The 21,733-nt window shown below is 40.0% G+C and overlaps 1 protein-coding gene across 2 annotated transcripts; it reads left to right on the top strand.

The window, feature by feature from the left end:
- Positions 1 to 6,566: 6,566 nt before the first annotated feature.
- LOC141139583 (transcription cofactor HES-6-like) lies at positions 6,567 to 16,462 on the top strand. Of its 2 annotated transcripts, none has more exons than XM_073625858.1 (4): positions 6,567 to 7,098; positions 11,526 to 11,612; positions 12,046 to 12,127; positions 13,770 to 16,462. In XM_073625858.1, exons 1-4 carry the CDS (start codon positions 7,000 to 7,002, stop codon positions 14,144 to 14,146), a joined length of 645 nt encoding a protein of 214 aa, XP_073481959.1. In that variant the 5' UTR covers positions 6,567 to 6,999; the 3' UTR covers positions 14,147 to 16,462. The 2 variants fall into 2 exon arrangements, with proteins under 2 accessions (XP_073481959.1, XP_073481960.1); XM_073625859.1 differs by having other exon boundaries at positions 6,578 to 7,020.
- Positions 16,463 to 21,733: the final 5,271 nt, after the last annotated feature.

Below are 21,733 nucleotides of genomic sequence, written 5' to 3'. Positions count from 1 at the left end.
GCCCGAGTGCTGAAGTGCAAGGACATACAAGAGACTACTGCAAAGACAGACTGTGCTAGTATTTTAAAGACATTTCGTTTTTAACCCTTTATAATGAAGGTAAAACTAATTTTAACACCTGAATACAGTTTTGCAACTTTGGTCTGTGTTGTAACACTGAATATACATATAACATATTGTTGCATCTACTACTTGTACAGGTGAATTATACCTTGCTTTGTTCAGGATAAACTGGCTCTTCGTTCGGTGGTAAATGTTAATGGATAGCGCCTGATTTTCTGATTTTGATTTTTTTTTTTATTATCAAAGGAAAACTGGCTGAAAAAAATAAAAAAACAAACAAACAAAACAAAAAACTTATCTCTATATTTTCTTGCCATTACCATGAACCACCACCATAACAAACCAAAACTAAATTCTCCTACTTCTTATGTGCATGGGGATGTCACATTATATGCATTATTTTTTATTTGTACCTGTTTATTTACTAAAGCTAGAGAGGGCAAAATTAGTCACAATTCTACAGAAAAACCAATCAGCTTCTAACCTCGGCTTGTTTAATTAAGCCTTAGCAATAAAACCTGGAAGCTGATTGGTTTCTCTGCAGAATTGTGACTAATTTTGTACTCTCTAGCTTTAGTAAATAAACCCCAATGCACCTGCAGTTAGAAAAAAACATACAAGGGAGGGTTCTAAAACATAATGATCACTGTGAATGGCTTTCACTTGTTATCCGGAGACCAGGAGCCGTCAGTAACGGTGTGCACTCCCACCACAAAAACATGTCATATACTGTATATGCAGCACCACATGCAGAAAGCACGCCTTTGTGATTCTGCATATGTGTGTTACCTTGACGGAAAGGTGCCCACACTCACTGTTCAAAGAGGCAGTGGAGGAGATTTACTAAAACTGAAGCACACAGAATGTAGTGCACTTGTGCATAGTAACCAATCAGCTTCTAGGTTTTATTGCCAACGCTTAATTAAGCAAGCTGAAGCTAGAAGCTGATTTGTTACTATGCACATACTAAAATGAATAGTAAATGCACGCATCCTCATCAGGAGCTGGATGAAATTTGCTATGTGTATGGTCAGCTTAAAATGGAACTTAAAGTGGAGTTCCAAAGTTTTGTTTTGCAGCACTGGGCATCTTTAAAAACTCTGTCCCCCAACTGCCCATCATTTATAAATCCGCCCACAACATGTAGAAATTCGCCCCTCACCGACATGAACTCGCCACAGGAGCACAGGGTACAATCTGACAGAAAAATGTATTCTGTTGGCTATTGTGCGCAGGCGCCATCTTGCCATCACAACAGCTGATCGTAAAATCAGCTGTTGTGTTGTTCCGTACAGCGCATGCGCAGTACAACCCGGGCACTTCTCGACAGATCAGGGGCATGCACCCGACAGATGATGGAAACATCAGCTGCGGTGCCAACATCACTGGACTCCAGGACAGGTAAGTGTCTGATTATTAAAAGTCAGCAGCTGCAGTATGTGCAGCTGTTGGCTTTTTATTTTTGCAGCGGTAGGCGGACCTCCGCTTTAAAGCATTTTTGTTTTCATTTTGGATAAAGTAAGGAAGGATTATAACCCCTGTTAGTTTTTTTTTCTTTTTTGCCCTCATTGGGGAGATTTTCCTTCACTTCCTGTCCCAAAGTCAAAACAAGAAGTGATAGGAAATCCCTCCAAATTAAGGGAATCCCTGATTATCACCAGAACTAGTGTCCCTATTGGAAGATTTCCCCTTTAACACTGTCCCGATGACAATTCAAAATGTGGGAATTGCTTTCACTTTTTCTCTTGGTGATAACAGTAAACAGAACAAATACATTTGATTTTATGTAAGTAAATAGATTTACTAAAACTGGTGCACACAGAATGTAGTGCACTTGTGCATAGTAACCAATCAGATTCTAGGTTTTATTGTCAACGTTTAACTGAGCAAGCTGAAGTTAGAAGCTGATTGGTTACTGTGCACATCTGCACCAAATTCTGAGTGCTCCAACTTAAGTAAACTTCCCCACTGTCACGTTGGCCATGCAGAGCAAAGTGATAGTGTCATTGCAAAGCCTACCCCCCCCCCCCCCCCCCCAACCAACTCCCTAATAGTTTACTTGCTTGTGATCCCTTGCTGCTTCTTAGTCCCTATGTGTATGGGGAGCAAAGTGAGTATATAGTGGGTTGGGGGTACCCTTTGCAGGGATACTGTTATTTTGCCCTGCATGTACATTGTGACAGTTTGTCTTTAAGCAGGTAGCAGGTATGTTTGAATGTTACTTTTCAACAGGGTATGCCCTGAAATATACTGTAAATGCAGAATCAAAAAAAATGTTAATAGTTGTCCTAGGGCCCATTTACCTATGTGCATGCTTTCTTGTGTTTTTGGCACATTGAATGTAAATGTAGTCTAAAATTACATTCCTAAAATACTCCCATCAAAACTTCTTCCTGTGTTTCATTCTTTTGCATTGTAAAAGTTTAACGATGCAATTTTTAGGGGGCGTTTATACCTCTCTGCTTTCCTGCAATAAAATCCATGTGCTTTACTGCAAGGGGGAATGCCATTTGGTGCTCTGTGGTTGCACTGCAGCTTAGCAAGTTTTGTCAAAACAATTGGCTAAGAAACACTTTAGAGCATGAGTGCAATCATGAGCAAGCCTATTGAAATGAATGGCAAAACTTTCTTTTTTGTTTTGGATAGAGTGGAGAGGGATTAGAACCTCTGCAGTTTTTTACTGCTGTCTGTGTCCCCTTTAGAAAGATTCAACCTCTCTATTTGTCCATTTTACCGTTGTCATTGAAAGTAAGAGAAATCCCTCATTTTGGGTTTCCCCAGCAAGGTAATAGAGGGTAAATCTTTCAATGGGGACACTAGTTCTGGTGACTGAGGTGGGGGCCAAGAGATTCCATTAATTTGTAGGGATTTCCTCTCACTTCCTGTTTTGGCTATGGGACAGGAAGTGAAGGGAAATCTTCCCAATGTGACAAAGATGGCAAACATAAACCTTACAGGGGGTTCTAACCCCCCCTTACTCTGTCCAAAATGAAAAAAAAAGTTACACCTAAATCCTCCCATACACCTTTCTTTAGAATATCAGACCACATCCTAAGCAAAGCCTCGTACACACGATCAGATTTTCCGACGGGAATTGTGTGATGACAGGCTGTTGGCAGAAAAGCAGACCCTTTGTATGATCCATCGGCCAATTGTTGTCGGATTTTCAGCGGACAAATGTAGGATGGCAGGCTTATAAATTTTCCATGGACAAATGTTGGATGGCAGGCTTATAAATTTTCCGCGGACAAATGTCTGTTGTCAGGTTTTCCGATCGTGTGTACACAAGTCCTTCGGACAAAAGTCCAAAGTACAAACACGCATGCTCGGAAGCAAGGACGGTCTTGTAAACTAGCATTCGTAATGGAGAATTAACATTCGTGAAGTGGCAAATTATGAAATCTCGAAATGCAGCGCACATTCTCTTCTTCATTAATGGGATAATAATGAAGCTGCTTTGCTGGTGATACTGATGGAGTTATTGCAAACAGATTTTCAAAGGCTTTTTTTTCAAGTGATATCAAGAATAATATTATTATGCTTTTTTGTTTTTTTATTTTTTTGGGGGGGCAAGTTACCACAACACCATTATCCCGTAGTTTTTAAGATCAAAGATACAACTATGTTGGTGTCCCTTGTCAATTTTACATTATATTTTTTTAAATGTAACTGCCTACTCCCAAACTGTCATTTGAAGTAAAACACATAGCCAAGTATTATTCTACACAATTTTTTTTCTTGTGCATTAAAAAAAGAAAACAAATAAAATTAGACATGCTATCTGCCAATAGAACTTAACCAAAAAGTGCATTCTATGCATCCAAAAATAGAAAACATAACAAATCAAATCATTATTATTCAACCAAAAAATAAAATAAAAGCCTCATTCATGTGTCCTGCTTTTTAATATAGGGGGTCAACACTGCCAAGAGTTGGTGAAAGCAGGGGTCCGTCATCTGGAGATAATTCCGAAAATCATCCGGATTATTCTCCTGGAGCTCCTGCAGCAAAGGCATATGACATAATTGTTCACGATTAATAAAGCAACTAATTTTTGGTCCAAGAAATCCTCCTCCTCCTGTTCGTGGACTGAACTTGGGTCAAAGCAAAAACTCCAAGGCCAATAATAAATAACACGTTATCTCCTCCGATTCTGCAACATGGCTGGTTGATGAACGGCCGTTTAGAAACTAACTGAATAGCATGAGATGAAAAGCAAGAAATGAAAAGCATGAATCAACGCTCACCAAACTTCTACTAACACCAAATTAGCAGGAGCCGAAAGGGTGGCACATGACAATTGAACTTCCTCTTTATCGGTTCGTGTTGGGGTAGGCACATTCGTGTTTGTTGGCCGACAATAGTGTGCCGTTTGTATGAAAGACAAGTTTTTGGCCAACCCCCTTCGGACAAAAGTCTGAGGCTTTGTCTGTGGAAAATCCGATCGTGTGTACGAGGCTTTAGAGTGTGGTATTTCTATTTTTGTGCTGTGCCTACCCACCTCTTCTGCTTGTACAGTCCCAGAGTTTTATTCTGCCCGGGAAGCAAAAATTCAGTGCCTAACTTGCAGCCTGTCAATGTCTATGACATGGAGCTAAACACTGTACTGAGTAGTACTTGCATTTAGAGCTCTATGCATTCAGGGATGTATGCCTAAAACGCAGGTATTCCACATTCTGGGCATTCGTCTCTGAATGCATAGGGCTCTAAACCCCCTATGATGAAGATGATGATGGTAGTAATCAGAATGAATGTTTAGCCCTGTTGAGTATACCTGTGTTTAGAGAAAATAGAATTCTGTGCATCCAAGGGCTGAACTCGCTTGCATGCATGTAAACACAGGTACCAAGAGGCTCCCCTCACACCTGTTTGATTTGTTGCACATTTGCTGAAGCACCAATGCACGACAATTCATTTAATATTATCCTCTTTGAGGCCCATTCAAACCTATGCATTTTCCTGCAGTGCGTTTTTGGAAGAGGTGCAGGCAGTTCTTTTGGTGCAGGAAAGTGTGATTTTGGCCCCACAGACTTTAATAGGAGCGTGTGGAAAAGGCAACATGTTTAATAGGGTTTTGTGTTTAACAACCAGTCTCTTCTCCTCCTACTAAAAGAAAAAAACATGAAGCATGGAAACACATCAAACATGCGCTTGCAAATGTGACCCAATGTGCTACTAGAGCCCGTAGGATGGGGTCAGCGGGACAGAGGATGAGGCGGCACTGGTGGGCACTGATGAGGCGCACTGTTGAAGCTGCACTGATATGTGGCACTGATAGGAGACAGGTGCGTGGGGGGCTCGATTCTGGGAGGGTGTCAATAGAAGGCCTCACAAAACTGGATGACCACGCTGTAACCGTCATTCGGCTATAACGTGGTTGCCTGGGGGTGAGTGCTGCCCCCCAGAAAAATGCCTTGTTTGCCTTGCGGCAGATATGCTCCTGACTAGGGCCCAATGCATAGACAAAGTAAGGATCCTTATTCACTACTAGGTCTGTTCCCACCATTTTTTTCAGCACAGCATGGTCCACTGAACTGCGGTCTATACAACTGAATAAAAGCATTTGTTACCCAACATTTCATATTCCTGATATATCTGTTGTACCATGTACTTGGGTTAAACTGTATCCTGTTCTCTTTCTATTCCTTCCTTTGTGTGAAATCCCTGGTGACCCTGCCAATCCCTCTGCTTTCCTATTTTAAACTGACCATGCAGGGACATGCATGCACATCCAATCCAGTGTGGTCAGTTTTCTGGCTGTGCTGGGAGCACAGCCTGTCCTTCTATAGTCAGACTTGTGCTGAAGCCCCCCCCCCCCCAGCCATTCCCTGGGAAGATCAGTGTCCTGCTGTTTCTCTGCCTCCTGCTGACATACCACTCTGCAGTCTCCATCTAATTTCTCTAATCCCCTTATGCAACTGGGAACAGAGATCATTATACAAATACAAAAAAAAAGTGTGTGTGTGTGTGTGTGTGTGTGTGTGTGTGTATATATATATATATATACACTTTTTTTGTATTGCACTGTAACCTTCATTTTTTTACAACTTTATTGAAATGTCACAAAATGACATTTAAAGTATATGTGAACCATCACCTTGTGAAAAAAAAATTCAGTTTAGACATTAATATGAAAGGCAAAATGTATATATATATATCTATAGATAGATAGATAGATATCTTCTATATATATATATATATATATATATATATATATATATATATATATCTATATATATATCTATATAGATATATATACAATTTGCCTTTCATATTATTTTCTAAACTGAATGGGTTTTTCACAAGGTGATGGTTCACATATACTTTAAATGTCATTTTGTGACATTTCAATAAAGTTGTAAAAAAATGAAGGTTACAGTACAGTGTGCTGTTTCCAGCACATTACAACTAAATATTGCACGCCAGCGGCCTGTGGTATTGCATGTCAGCAGTGTGAGCCAGACCTTAAATGCCGGGAAATTGAGGTAGGACGTATAAAGTGTATTTACTCTCCTCAGACTCGGGAGCCCAGTGTGAATACGGCCTAGAAGACTGGAAATGAATGACCAGGGAAGAGTTGCGCTGTAGACATGCACACACCTCGGAACACCAACTCAACAAAGCAGGAGCGGGCGACGCCGCCAACCAAACAATCTCCGTCCGCTCTCTGCCACCTTCTCCTGCCCTACACAGCAGCTGCCGCTCGGGACAATAGGGAGCGCGGCCATTGGGCCTCATGTCACGTGACGTCAGCCTCGGCCTCTCATTCACATGCAAACAAGACCGAGCGGCTGGGAGCAGCGAGCAACCGCAGGGTGACGTCACAAAGGGACCCGGGGAACGTTGTCTAGTCACATGGAGCGGGGGGAGAGGCAGGTGTGAGAGATCGCCCTATAAACACACACTGGGAGCCCACACTGTGCCTACAGTCACACCATGGATCGGGGGGAGAGGCAGGTGAGAGCTGGCTTCTCTACACACAGCATGGCCGCCAAGGCCTGGACACACCGCCCATACATTCCATGTACATTCCGTGTACGTTCTATGTACATTCTATGTACGTTCTATGCACATTCTATGTACATTGTGCTCTACCTGAGATCTCATGCGGGTCACCTCCCTGCAATGTACACCCGGATCTCCGTGTACCGACAGGGACACATACCGTGCACTGGGCTGCGCTCCTCTCTAAGTGCCCGATATAGGCATTGTTTCCACTGCTTTATGCATTGCAACATTTCACTCTCATTGTATTCAACTGTGATCAAAGCTGGCTTTACTGATCTCTGCTCTGTGACATGGAATTTGTATTACATGGTGAGATGGAGGAGGAATTTGTATTACATGGTGAGATGGAGGAGGAATTTGCATTACATGGTGAGATGGAGGAGGAATTTGTATTACATGGTGAGATGGAGGAGGAATTTGTATTACATGGTGAGATGGAGGAGGAATTTGTATTACATGGTGAGATGGAGGAGGAATTTGTATTACATGGTGAGATGGAGGAGGAATTTGTATTACATGGTGAGATGGAGGAGGAATTTGCATTATTATTATACAGGATTTATATAGTGCCGACAGTTTACGCAGCTCTTTACAACATTAGGGCAGACAGTACAGTTACAATACAGGGGGGAATCAGAGGGCATTACATGGTGAGATGGAGGAGGAATTTGCATTACATAGAAGGACTGATCAGTAATTGGTTATCACATTCAGGAATGGATGAGGAATTGGAATTAAGTGGAAGGATTGATAGATTTGTATTACATGGAAGGATTGATGAAGAACTGATATTACATTGAGGAATTTGCATTACATAGGATTGATCAGGAATTGATATTGCATTGAATGGTTAATGCAGAGTTTGTATTACATGGAAGCATTGATCAGCTAATGGTATTACATGGAGGAATGGCTGAAGAATTGATATTAAATGGAAGGACTGATATATTTGTATTACATGGAGAGATTGATAAGAACTGATATTACATTGAGGAATAGATGAGAAATTAGTATTGGCAGGCTTTATAAAAAGCTGTATTACATGGAGGGATTGATCGGGGATTAGTATTAGTTGGAGGAATGGATGAGAAATTCATGTTAAATGGAGGGATTGGTGAAAATATAATATAATATAATATATATATATATATATATTATTATATTATATTATATTGAAGGGTTGATCAGGACTTTGTATTACATGGAAAGATTGCTGAGCAATTAGCATTAGATGGTGAGATGGCTAAGGAATTTGTATTACATGGAAGGACTGATCAGGAATTGGTATTAGTTGGAGGAATGGATGAGGAATTTATATTAAATGGATGGATTGATGAATATATATATATATATTACATGGAAGGGTTGCTCAGGAATTTGTATTACATGGAAGGATTGATGAGGAATAGGCATTAGATGGTGAGATGGATAAGGAATTGGGATTACTTAGAAGAACTGATGAGGAATTGATATTCAGTGAAAGGATTGAAGAACCTGTATTACATGAAGGAATGGGTGAGGATTTGGTATTGCATGGCTGGATTGATGAATTTGTATTACATGGAATGATTGATCAGGAATTTGTATTACCTCCCCTTACTTTTAGATTGTAAGCTCCATGAACAGGGCCCTTCTAATTCTGCTGTGCTGTAACTGTACTGTCTCCCTTTGTATTGCAAAGTTCTTCACAAACTGTTGGTAATATATAAATCCTGTATAATATTAATGATATAGTATTGATGATGAATTGGTATTACATGGAAGGATTGATCAGGAATTGGTTATTTCCCAGTGTTAGAATCAAGTCCAAGTACAGCTCTGTCATATACAGGGATATGTATACATGTATAGTGTCCATTGTTATTAATATGGTTATTCTAGTTTTATTTCTCTCAGTGCCTAGAAATAGATTTTTGTGATTGTGCCTATAGGCTCCACTGTTGTGTTTACAGTTAAGTAAAATACACAAGCAGCTGTCAGAGCCCATTTAAATCTATGTAATGGTTTTGTTAAGCATTGCACACACTGTTGCTCATAGTAATGTGTGTAGAGTTAGATGTTTTTGTAGCTTAGGTATAGATGAGTTGTGTGATAACAGTGTCCTGTTATCTGTAGCATTAATGTGTGTTTTAAGCCCCAATAGGGCTTTTGAATTTAGAATTCTAAATTAGGGTTAACAGCCATTGACTAAGCCTTGATAATACCTGTTGTCAATACGTTATATGCATTTTGATGTGCTGCCATTGGCCTCCCAATGCAATAAAACACAGAAAAAAAATGGAAATTTATTTTTAAAAATGCACTACAGATGGGAACAACCGCATACATTTTTAGCATGTCGGAATACATGCAACAAAACCCAGTAGTGTAAGTGAGCCCTCAAAGAATGCAAAACAAAAGCTTTAGGGTGAATAGCTTGCTTTTTTCTGTATTTAAATTAGAGTTCTTGTTAGTATTTTTTTTAAACAATGAAAATATTCAGCCCATCCATGAACTAATAACATTACTTTGTGACATAAGGGACAGTTATGTCAATGAAACCTTTTTCATTTGACTTTTATTTTATGCACAATAACATAGAGGCATTCTTTTTTTTTAAATAAAATCATACTATTTGTAAATAAAACAATAACATTGTTACTGGGTACAATAAAGAACAAATAAATGGTGCCATGCCAGCCTAGAATTTCCATTGGTAAAAGATGATAACTTGTAGCAAATATATTTTCTCCCTAAATCTTATTTATACTTGGTGTGGGAATAGTTATAAATGAGAAGGACAGAAATCTGCACTAAAATTGTTGTCCGTACAATAAACTGCATTTCAGATAGAACGTCATGTACATCAGTCCTCAGTATGTGATATGTACTTAGAAAATGTACAATCTGCTTATATCATAAAAGTAATAGATAAATAAATGCCATTTTGTTTGTTGCTGTTAATTTATGTTTCTAGGCTTTAGGGTATTTTTAAGTGTTAGGTTTATTTTTACATTAAATTGTGATTTTTGAATGCATTTCCTGCAGAGAATTATTTAGAATAGGATATTGTGAACCTTTTCACTGTCCACTATTTACCTGTAAAATTATTTTTTGATTTACTGCATATGAATATGTCCTTTAAAACGGCGGCTTTTCCCTTGTGCAGAATAAGAATATTTGTTTAATATTTATAAAGAGCAGAACCCTGGAACAAAAGCACAACTTTGTCCATAGTAATGAATCAGGCGTTATTTATTCCCCGGTGGAATGAGACAAGGAATATTACTAAGGATGACAACTCCAGTTTTTGTTTAAATTTTTTTTTTCTGCATTTTTTTTCCAAAACATTTATTAATTTTTATGAAAAAAAGTTTCCAAAAAAAAAAAAAAAAGACCATCATCATGACGTGGTGTACACCGTATTTTCAATAAACAAAAGTATTTTTACCAAGAAGACAATGTACAATGTCAAAGAGTTATACAAGGTCACATTGATGTAATCTTGCATCTGTGTGTGTTTCACATTTGGATAGTATTGACAATAGCAATTGAGCTGGTATTCTTCAGTACATGGACATGACCCTAGCCTAGTAGGTGTTACAGTTGAGCGCTCTGGGGTTGATTTACTAAAACTGGAGAGGGCAAATTGTGGTGTAGCTCTGCATAGAAACCAATCGGCTTCCAATTCCATTTTTTTTTTTTTTTTTTTGTCAAAGCTTAAATCGAAAAAGCTGAGGCTAGAAGCTGATTGGCTACCATGCACAGCTGCCCCAGATTTTGTACTCTCCAGTTTTAGTAAATAAACCCCTCTTTATTGTACCCTTGTGTTAGAATAGGAGAGGTGTTCTGCTACATTTATCTGTGTTGGATAGTGGGCATGATGTTCAGTGTATATACAGATATAAAGGTCTTTGAAAAGCCTTTTTTAAAGGCTGAGATAGATCTCTCTCTCAGGGTAACATTGAATCTATGGAAAAATAAAATAAAACTTGAATAATATACCCTATAAAAATAACAAGCTCAGTCTCCCTTGGATGTTTAAAGCATACATTATATGAGGGTGTGCATTACCTAAATTAAAAATCAGGCAAGTGTAATGATTGTAGAATGTCTAATGCTAATGACAGATGACTTCTTGGTAAATGGGGCATTTAAGATGGTCCAGTCAATATTTTCCCTCCACTAGGTTGAGTAGAATAGGAAAAGGAAGGCGTAAGAGCTCTCTTTTCTTGGGGAGTTAGTGCATTGGTTATATACAAAGACCACCTTTTGGCAAAACCGTTCAGATCAATATTCTCTTCTCTCGCTTACACTGAGTGCCATTTTTTTCTAGGTAGAACTCTTCATTTTTTATTAATAGCCTTCAACTGGCACAAAAGTCCTTACTTTCAGCCTCGTGCATGTGTTTTACTTGTCATGTGCTTTGAAGGTGAGTGTTATTATATTTACCTAATTTTACATTTTCTTTTCAGACAAGAAAACCACTGGTTGAAAAGAGGAGAAGGGCGAGGATTAACGAGAGCCTGCAGGAGCTAAGGGGAATCCTGGCTGACAATGAGGTGTGTGCCAGTCTAGGAGATTACAGTCTAAAGTCCCCTGTCTTACATGCATACAGTACATTCATACATACTAAGACCAATTTTAGACAGGGGGCAATAAACCTACCAGCGTGTCTTTTGGCGCGTGGGAGGAAACCACGCAAGCACAGGGAGAACATGCAAACTCAAAACAGATAGGATACTGCTTGGAATTTGAATCGAAGACCCCAGTGCTGCAAGGCAAAAATGCAAACCATTAAGCCCCTATACTACCCTTTTGCACAGTTTAACTTGTCCACCCAATAGAAATAAATAACTAATAAAAATATAAACATAACATCTACTTAATAAATTTTAAACCATTTAGATACAGGGCATTCAAATCTACAGTAGCAAATGATGAAAGAGATTGTAATTATATTAATGTGCATTTTTTCTTTCTTTCTATTACTAGTTTCAGTCAAAGATGGAGAACGCAGAAGTTTTAGAGCTCACCGTGAAGCGGGTACAAAGGATTTTACAGAGCAGATCAGCTGGTGGGTATTTGAATTGTAAATATTTGACAAACATTTACCATGCAATCTGGTTGCAGCTGGATAAGTGGGTAATATTTGGTCCCATTTATGAAAACAGTGACCAATTCAATTTCTGGCTGTTATCCTACAAAATGAAAATAACAACCGATCAGCTGCTATATTCTGCAACATTGTTTATCTTTTTTTTTAAACTCATGTTCACTGTTATAATTTAGTAACAATGTGTATATATACGATAGCTACTCTAGAACGAGGTCTTTCAGTTTGGCAATACAGTACTGTATGTTACAAATATTTCTTACAATGGAATCCTAGTCCAAATATTAAAATAAAATAATAAAAAAAAGTTCCTTTTTATGTTAACTAAAATCGTTAAATGTATTTTAAAGGTATCATTTAAAATACTGCTAGTAGAAAATTGTTTTTATATTATGCCTGCAGCAGCAATTAGAGTTGGAGGTTATAAACAGTGACCCATCAAACTGTATGACATTATCATTGGGTCACTCATCGGCACTCCTGGCTCCTCCCACCCACTGAGTCCCCCCAGAGCAAGCAGCTTGCTATAGGGGCACTCATGTATGCTTGCTCCCGAGGTGGCTCTGTGTGTTCATAAGACATACAGAGCACGGCTCAGTTGCCCCCCGCCCCCTGCCCCCTCCACACTGGCTGTGATTGACAGCGGGACATCAGCAGGAACCAATGGCTCCCACTGCTGTGTCTGGGCCAATAAGAAGAGAGAGAGCTTCTGCTCTTGTGCACATTACTGCTTGCAGAAAGTTTTTTTCACCTTAATACATAGAATGTATTTGGGTAAAAATAAAAACTTCTGCCTTTAAAACTACTTTAAACTGAGCCCCAGGAAACTTGAAAACTCTCCCTTATAGTGGGGCTGTGCCCACATGGCACCTGCGCTGCAAGGGTTATTTGGGGACCATAGCCCTGCTTTGGACAAGAGGGCATCAAAGGACAGTCCACCACCAGAGCATGGGGGAGTGCTGCCTGCTGGGGGAAATGTGGATCAGGTAAGTAAAGTTTCTTTTACTGGCCCCTAGACTAAATGAGCAGTTAACCCTTGCAATGCATACGCTTTAAGGGCTAAATTATCCTTGTAGTATGTTAAATGTATACTAAAGGTCATATGTGCCTGCTGCATATTTGTATCATATTTGTATCAGCAGTACTGCTTCGTAGCACAAACTGAACCTTTTGGTAACTACCTGTTTTAGAACACATTGGGGTTTTTGATTTACCAAATGGAAAGAAATATTTAACTTGCGTAAATAAAGCACACCACTTTGCTTGCAACCAAAGAAGTTTTCTCCCATGCACATGATCGGATGTTCACAGTGAACATGTTTCTCCCTTATTTACTAATCTAAGTCAACATTCTCTTCTCTTTTTAAATCCCTCTAATTGAATCAATTTGATGCAGATGAGTTCAATAACAATAAAAGGTTTATCTCAATGCCCTCTGTTGAGTTTAGCAGTAAAGATGGCCTATAGATGGTATGACCTTTTTAGTATTCTGTGTTATGATAGTGCTGAAGATAGAGATGCTTATTCTGACAGCTGTATACATCATGATAAGTAGCTCTGTGTGATATGAGGGTACTGATGTTTGCCTTGTTTATCCTTGCAGAGGCTGACCGGTTGCAGAGAGAGGCCAGCGAGCGTTTTGCTGCAGGCTACATCCAGTGCATGCATGAGGTGCACACCTTTGTGTCTAGCTGTCCTGGCATTGATTCTGGCCTGGCTGCAGAGCTGCTCAATCATCTATTGGAGTCTATGCCTTTAAGCGAGGGGAACATACAGGATCTGGTCCTTGATGTGCTTCTGGATTCTCCTGTCTCGGATTCTTCCTGTGGCCTGGGATTGTTGGGATCTTCTTCCGATGACAGCTGTTCTGATGCAGAGGAATCGGATATGGTCAAGGGTGGGACAGAGCCTGTAGAGGACAGTGACAGGACCCCCGAGATTCAGCCACCTCCTGCCCCTTCTATGTGGAGACCATGGTGATCTAGACAAGAATATATGTACACTTGGGGACCTCTGCTGACCTGTACACCTATGCCGTGTACCTTAATCCCAGGACAGCCAGTGCATGTCATGTCTACACATTTGGATTTTCTACACTGTAACTTGTTACAGTACAAAGAACCACACAGCATAACTGGGTTGTTTTTCAGCCATCTCAATGTCTTTGATGTAAAGGTCATTTCATCTCGGACAAAGCCTTTCTTTAATTGAGATGGCAAGGTCACAGTATGGATTAAACTGCAGGATATACCCCTGTAAAGACACTCTGTAATCAAACGTACTGTATGTTCAACATTTGTTATACTGTGCAACATGTTTATAGTCATTGTATAGATACTATTCATTATACTGCGCAGCAGGTTCTTTATATAGGCACTATCCCTTAATCTGAAGCTTTGGTTCATGGAAAGCTCTAAAAGGTTTTACACTTTCAGTGGAAATGTAGGAACGTCTTCTGCCTTTTGCTGGCGACCAGTGTAAGAAAAAGTATTGCCATAATGTCAGATGGCAAGGGGTAGATCCAAGAGGCTGGGCCATTTTTAGTGGATTTAACTATAGGGTCATAGGACCTTCGCGCATATCCCTGAACATGGAAATCTTTTAAATTGAATGAATGGAACACACTGGGGATGATTTACTAAAGCTGAAAAGTGCAAAATCAGGTTAACTTCTGCATAGAAACCAATCAGCTTCCAGGTTGAAGCTTAATTGAACAAGCTGAGGTTAGAAGCTGATTGGTTTCTATGCAGAAATGAGACTGAGTTTGCACTCTGCCGCTTTAGTAAATCAACCCTGGTATTCTCTGGAACAGAGGTGTAATGCCCTGTACACACGACCGGTTTTGCCATCGGAATAAACTCTGAAGGTTTTTCCGACGGAATTCCGCTCAAGCTGTCTTGCATACACAACGGTCACACCAAATTCCGACCGTCAAGAACGCGGTGACGTACAACACGTACGACGTCTCGTACTTTCTTCAGAGCATGTGTCATTTTTGGTACGTCGGGACAGCATACAGACGAGCGGTTTTCCTGATAGGAATTTGTTCAGTCAGAAAAATATAGAACATGTTCTCTATCTAATTCCATCTGAATTTTGGACGTAAAAAGTCCGATGGGGCATACACACGGTCGGAATATACGATGAAAAGCTCCCATCGGACTTTTTCTGTCGGAAATTCCGACCGTGTGTATGGGGCATAAGTCTGAATGACTGAGCTTTGGAATTTGTGCGGAATCTTGGCGAGGGTTCAAGACAGACACCCTGTGATAATTGCATACACTCACTCATAATAGTAAGCATGAATTTATCATTATAATCACTGGGGTTGTGTTAAGAAATGGTGCCTGTCGCACTGTGTATGAAGCAGAGTTGTCTGCTCTGACTCTCTTTGCTTAGAAGACTGTGCTTTGTGCTGGGCCTGCTTCTGTCATGTAGCCGTACACACCTGGTACAAGCATACATTGTCACAGCCTGCCCTGCCTATGCCCATGTCACTATACATGTATATGAACAAGCTCATCTCTTGAGTTTTTTTGTTCCTCTATTGTTTCACAAAACCTTATGCAAAATGCAATCCTCCTAAACACAGATCAGCTTTACTAGAAAAAGACTGTTATGTGAGCAAAAGAGACGGAGGAACCTAGGGATTTATTTATTATTTTTTTTGCTTAATACATAGTGCACATGCAATATTACAGCATTATATTGTGTTACAGCATAAAATAAAGTTGTTAATCTAATGAAGGATTCCGTTAAAATCAGAATGATCATGATAAGGGAAGTAGTTAAGACACCTGGTTTGTGAAAAGCTTTATATAGGGGAAATGTAGGTAGTGTTTCCTCTGGCTGCGCATGCATAGTGGTAGTGCATTGAATTTTCATCCCTAGGGGGGATGTCTAGAGTTAGGTAAATTGAGGTTCTACCTTCAGTGAAGGAGACTATAGAGGATTGTTTGGATACCGATTTGAAGGGTGCTAAAGGAAACTTTCAGGAATATGTGTATATTAGAGCGGTAATGTGTTGTGTGTGTAATTTCTTTTTTTAATGTACATAGATGACTGTTTTAACACTTTTGGGAGCAGGTGCCTGAATCTGTGTGATGCACTTCAAGCATATCTTGAGAAATACATGGTCTCCATTATGTGCATCCATCTGGCAAGCACTTATTCTTTATAAACTTTTTATCATGGATCTTACTGTCTCTTTTTATACTAAAATGTACTAGTGTGTGTGTACGTAGTGCTACTGTGCATTAATTTCCTATAAATAAATTAATGATCTTTGATGAAAAAGCATGGATTTCTTCTTTTTTTTTACACTATAAATTGCACATCGAACATCTGATCTTCGATAACTATATTTGAAGGATTTGGCAACTGTGTACAAGAGCCGAACACCACATTGCAATGGTCTCAATAAAATGTTTTTGCCATAAGTAAACAGTACGATCTATTGCCGCGTACACACGATCGCACATTCCGACAACAAAATCCATGTTTTTTTTCCGACGGATGTTGGCGCAAACTTGTCTTGCATACACACGGTCACACAAATGTTGTCAGAAATTCCAATCGGCAAAAACGCGGTGACGTACAACATGTACGACAAGCCGAGAAAAATGAAGTTCAATAGCCAGTGTGGCTCCTTTGCTTGATTCCGAGCATGCGTGGAATTTTGTGCGTCGGAACTGTGTACACACGATCGGAATTTACGACAACGGATTTTGTTGTTGGAAAATTTGATTTTTGTTTGTCAGAAATTCAGACGGAAAATATCCGATGGAGCCTACACACGGTCGGAATTTCTGACAACAAGCTCCCATCGAACATTTGTTGTCGGAAATTCCGACTGTGTGTACGCGGCATATGTGATCTTAAAAAGTAACTCCACTTTTGCGGAGAAAATATATACAATTGCAACTCAAGTCATATTGTAATTGAATGCTATTAAAAATTACCTTTTCTTTTCAAACTGCAGTGCTGTCATTTACCTTAATTGCAATGCAATATGGCTACCTGGAGGCATTCTGTACACGGATTGTGTACAGAACGCCCCCCAGAAATGTTGTTTCCTGCTTGTGGGATTTCCCAGAAGTCTGCACTATGATACAAATCAGATTTTGGGCATCCCCTGCAACAAAAATGTTATTTTTTGGTAAGATACACACAAAGGGAAACCATGTCTGAAAGGGATGCAGACCCTGCAGCTCTCCTCATTAGAGCCTTGCAGGTGCAGCAGCTGATTGATCATTTTAAAATCACACCCATACAGATTGACTCTGCACATGGACACAGACAAATAGCTATTTCTTCAGAATAACAAAAGGTAGGAATCTGCAACAAAGTTTGTTAAAATCCTTGCAATGTATATAGATCAGTCAGAGGGAATTTTTTTTTCTCTCTTTAAAGAATGGTGTAAAGCTGCTCTTTGGAATGAAGGGTCCTAGACAACCTATGACTCCAGAAGTGTAGGGGGTCAGTCACATCTAGCGCACCTAAATTTACCTAAAGAGCATTGGTAGTTCTGTACCATTATTTTCAATGGTAGATTTTTCAACCACATTTGCTTTAGTGCTGATTTCATATCTAAGTGGGTTTATTACAGCAATGTACCACATGTGAATGAAATCCAAACTATTTTCTTCAATGGCTCAATTCAAATCTATGCAACTATATCCACTGCACATTGACAAACTGCTGTTTATGGCAGGTATTGTGTGTAGTGATTGGCTGCATATAGTTGGGCGCTGTCCACACTGCTTTGTACCAGTGTGTACTACTGTCCTGGCTTTTGATAAATACTTTAGGGTGCCCGCTCTGCAGTTATAATTTAATGTGCATACTCGCACTTGCAGCATGTCTGCAAACCTGAAACATCACAACTTTTGAGGCACAGGTAGAGTAGGCATGTCCCACCCCTCCATCTCACAAGTTCTCACCAGACCTAAGTGTAGTCATGGGGGGAAGCACCTAACACTGCAAATCTGTATTTGTAAAGGATCTCCTAGGGTTCTGTCAGACCTTAGAAGAGGTTTGCAGAAGTGTTTTCTAAAGTGTAAATGTAATTTAAAAGTCATGTCTTTAGACCGACAAACATTGACTTATATTCACTTATCCTCTCCTCACTTTTGTCCTCCCCTATGAGACAACGCACAGCTGTCACCGAATTTACAGCCAATTCCATTACTTCTACCTGTTCACTTTTCTTCTTACACATTCACTACTTAGACCATAATTTAGTGTCACTTTTACACTCTGAATCAGCTATTCTCAGACTGTTCAGGTACACCAGGATTGCTGGGGGGAATGCACATTTCTTCAAGCTTGCTCTGGTAGAATCATTACCAGCAGTAAGTTAGGTGCATCAATGTCCTGAAGGCAGAAAGCAGATATAAGCAGAGTGGGCAAAAGACAGACGCGTTTGGCAAGCAATGGCTCAAAGTGGACAGAAGGTGTTCAGAGAGGGCAGAATGTGTGGCACAAGGTGGAAGGGTTGGGCAGATGGTGGACACAGTGGGGTAAAATATAGACAAAGTGGGCAAAAGATAGAATGGATAACACTAGAGTACTGGTTACCACAAACTACAATTGACACTGTCTGCATGGAGTTTGTATATTCTTTTGTATTTTGCATAATTGTCCTAAAAAAAAAAAATATCAGTCCACAGTCTAAAATATATTGTTAATAGCTATAAATATAAAAGTGAACTCTTGTGAGCAGCTAATGTGCTATAATAAATTACTAAATGATTTGATGTTCTGTTAAGTGTTTTGAATTCTAACAATAAATGTGTTTGTGAACCGCCCACACCTTGCACACTCTCATATATCTGTGCTGGAATAATGTAAAACAACCAGAATAAGTGCCTGTGTGTAACCTTCTATTAAAAAACAAATAAATACTGAATATAGTCCACCATTAAAAAAATCAGTGCACAACATAACATACAAATCTAATCCATTGATGCAATGCTTCAATCCATACATGCAAAAAACTAGTCCATGCATAAATGTGCCAAAAAATAGTGTCCATTCAACATGAATGATTAGTAATAACTGAATCCGTACTTTATTTCTTATTAAGTCCCCAGAGAAATTATGCTCATTATCCAGTTTGTGTTCATGTGCCGTCTCCACTAGGTGTACTCTCACCTCAAATTTTACATATGGCCAGAAACAACTTTTTTCCTGTATATTAGAACTACATGCACTTCCTGAGTGGACTGGCCACAGATTTTGTTAATAGCTTCCACTCAGATTGGTTGGTGTGTGCACTTGCTTATGGCAAAAGTGAGTACATTTGGTTGTAAGTTCCTTCAGGAGCAACAATTCATCTAAATAGTTCCACATTGTAGGAAAAGTGTCACTGCTCTCTAATTAGGTGAATTAAACTGGTACTGAGGAGACATAAAAAGTGAAAAAGTATTAAAAGTATTATTTAAAAAAAGGATAATAGTGTGTTAGGCTTCACTCATATCAGTGTATTGCAGGGATGAGTGAAAAATTGCGTGCTTTCCAACAACACATCCAATCATGTGCAAGCTAAAATGCTGTTTTTTATTCTCCTTGCATGTCCCCCTCGGCTCTACAGCAACTGCACTTCCAAGTGCACTTTAAGTGCAATTTCAAGTGCACTTTGCACTTGTAGTGCAAAGTGGATTTACCTTTAGTAAATAACCCTCACTGCCCCCTTTGCAGAGAATAATGAAACCAGCTACTTTAAAGGTTTGTGTAACATGTAGACAGCAGGAAAGTCTAGATCCTGACAAAGTCACTATCCATTCCTGCTTGTCATGGTTTGATAATGGCTTGCAGTCAAATCAATTAAACGATGTATACAGTGCAATTTATGGTCATATATAGTAAAATTTTTAGTTGTGGGTTAACACTAACAAGGTCAATGCAGTATTAAACCCTAACGCAAACATTTATTATATTGCATCTTACCAGTTCTTAGATGTGGCTGTATTAGTTTTCTTTTTTAGGCTTTCTTCTATTTTCATCTGGTGATCTGGCCTGTTATGCCTCGTTTCCACTGAGCGGATCGGTTCGGGTTGGTTCGGTACGGTGCGCTATTTTGAGTGTTTCCATTATGAAAGCGGCCCATACAACTGAACCGAACCGCACCATTCATGGTCCTGCTTCAGATGTGGGGCCATAGAAAATGGTACGGTACGTTTAGGGCGGAGCTACTGGCATCACACGATACATTCCACTGATTGGCGGACAGAAAAAACGTCAATGCCCACGTCATAGGCATTTTTTCTAAACCCCGTATGGCCCCTGGCGGTCCGACTTGCAGTGAAAACGCTCACCTGAAAAGGCCGAACCATTCTAACCCTTCCAAACTGTACCAACCCGAACCATTCCGCTCAGTGGAAACGAGGCATTAGTCTGTTGTTTTTCAAAAGAACAAGCTCTCTTGCATGATGTATCAGTTACTAGCATGAGGCAAAACATTCAATACTGGCAGGGTTACTTACAATAATCAGTTTTATTTATTTATGTAAAACTTTTATCCGAAAAAGAAAGAAAAAACGGTTTGCTATAATTGCTTATGAAGTGTGAACTGGAGTTTGGCTTCAATTCCCCCCCAGGTTACCAATGCTGCTGTCCAGAGGTGCCACCTATGCTTCTTCATCCATAGTGTACTGGCCAGATCACCAGTTGAAAACGGAGAGAAAGAAGCCTAAAAAAGAAAATTAAGCTGCAGCCACCACATCTAATGACTGTTAAGCTGTATTACACTTGATTTGGATTTAAAGGAGAAGTACAGTCAAAGCTCATTTTGCTGTATATTTCCTGTGGATCACAGGAGTGCAGTTCGTTCTGAAGCCCGCTGTCGGCTAACATTACAGAGCCGGTCCAGGCTGGGTAAAGATGATAACCATATGGTTGGGATCCACCCAGGAGCCTGGACCAACACCTGGCTCAGCCTCTCAGCGAGCCGCTGAGAGCCTCTGCCAGCCACTCCCGCTCTCTCTACAGACCAGCGCCTTGAGCACAGAGGGAGGGCAGAGCAGACAGTGGTGACAGACACTCACAGAGCACTGAGAACTGAGCGATTAGTGATGTTTGTTCGCTCAGTTCTCGGTCTCAAGCCTGGTACACACTATTTTTTTTTTCGTTCAACCCAGCGGGCTGAATGAAGAAAAACTGACAGCTCAGGAGGAGCTGCTGTACTAACTATGTGATGTTAGTACAGCGATCTCCCCTGCTGTGCTATTGTGTTCTGACAGGGGGGACGGCTCTCCGCCAGAACTCTCCGATCAGTGCTCTCAGCCATTGGCTGAGGGCGCTGATTGGGAGCCGATTGGTAGACCTTTTTCGGTCATGCCCCTGCGACAAACAGACGGCTTCTGTTGGACCGGCTGCATTATGCACGGGTCAAATGTCAGCTGGTTTCTATTGAACTGGTCGATGCCACCCGACATTTAGCCCGCGTGTACTAGGCTTTAGAGCCAGCAGGAGACAGATGCAGCATCCACCTAGGTAAGTATGATTTCTAAAAAAAAACAAACCCAAACTTCTCTTTTAATATAATACCGCTTTAAGCTGGTCATG

This window comes from Aquarana catesbeiana, linkage group LG04 (assembly GCF_042186555.1).
Source record: "Aquarana catesbeiana isolate 2022-GZ linkage group LG04, ASM4218655v1, whole genome shotgun sequence".
Taxonomy (NCBI): Eukaryota; Metazoa; Chordata; class Amphibia; order Anura; family Ranidae; genus Aquarana; species Aquarana catesbeiana.
The sequence above is the reverse complement of the archived record's forward strand: the minus strand, read 5'-3'. Positions and strand labels throughout refer to the sequence as shown.

Coding starts and splice junctions, on each gene's coding strand:
- LOC141139583 (XM_073625858.1), top strand. CDS start 7,000: ATGGATCGGGGGGAGAGGCAGGTGAGAGCTGGCTTCTCTACACACAGC. Junction 11,613..12,045: donor GAATCCTGGCTGACAATGAG/GTGTGTGCCAGT, acceptor TTCTATTACTAG/TTTCAGTCAAAGATGGAGAA. Junction 12,128..13,769: donor TTTACAGAGCAGATCAGCTG/GTGGGTATTTGA, acceptor TTATCCTTGCAG/AGGCTGACCGGTTGCAGAGA.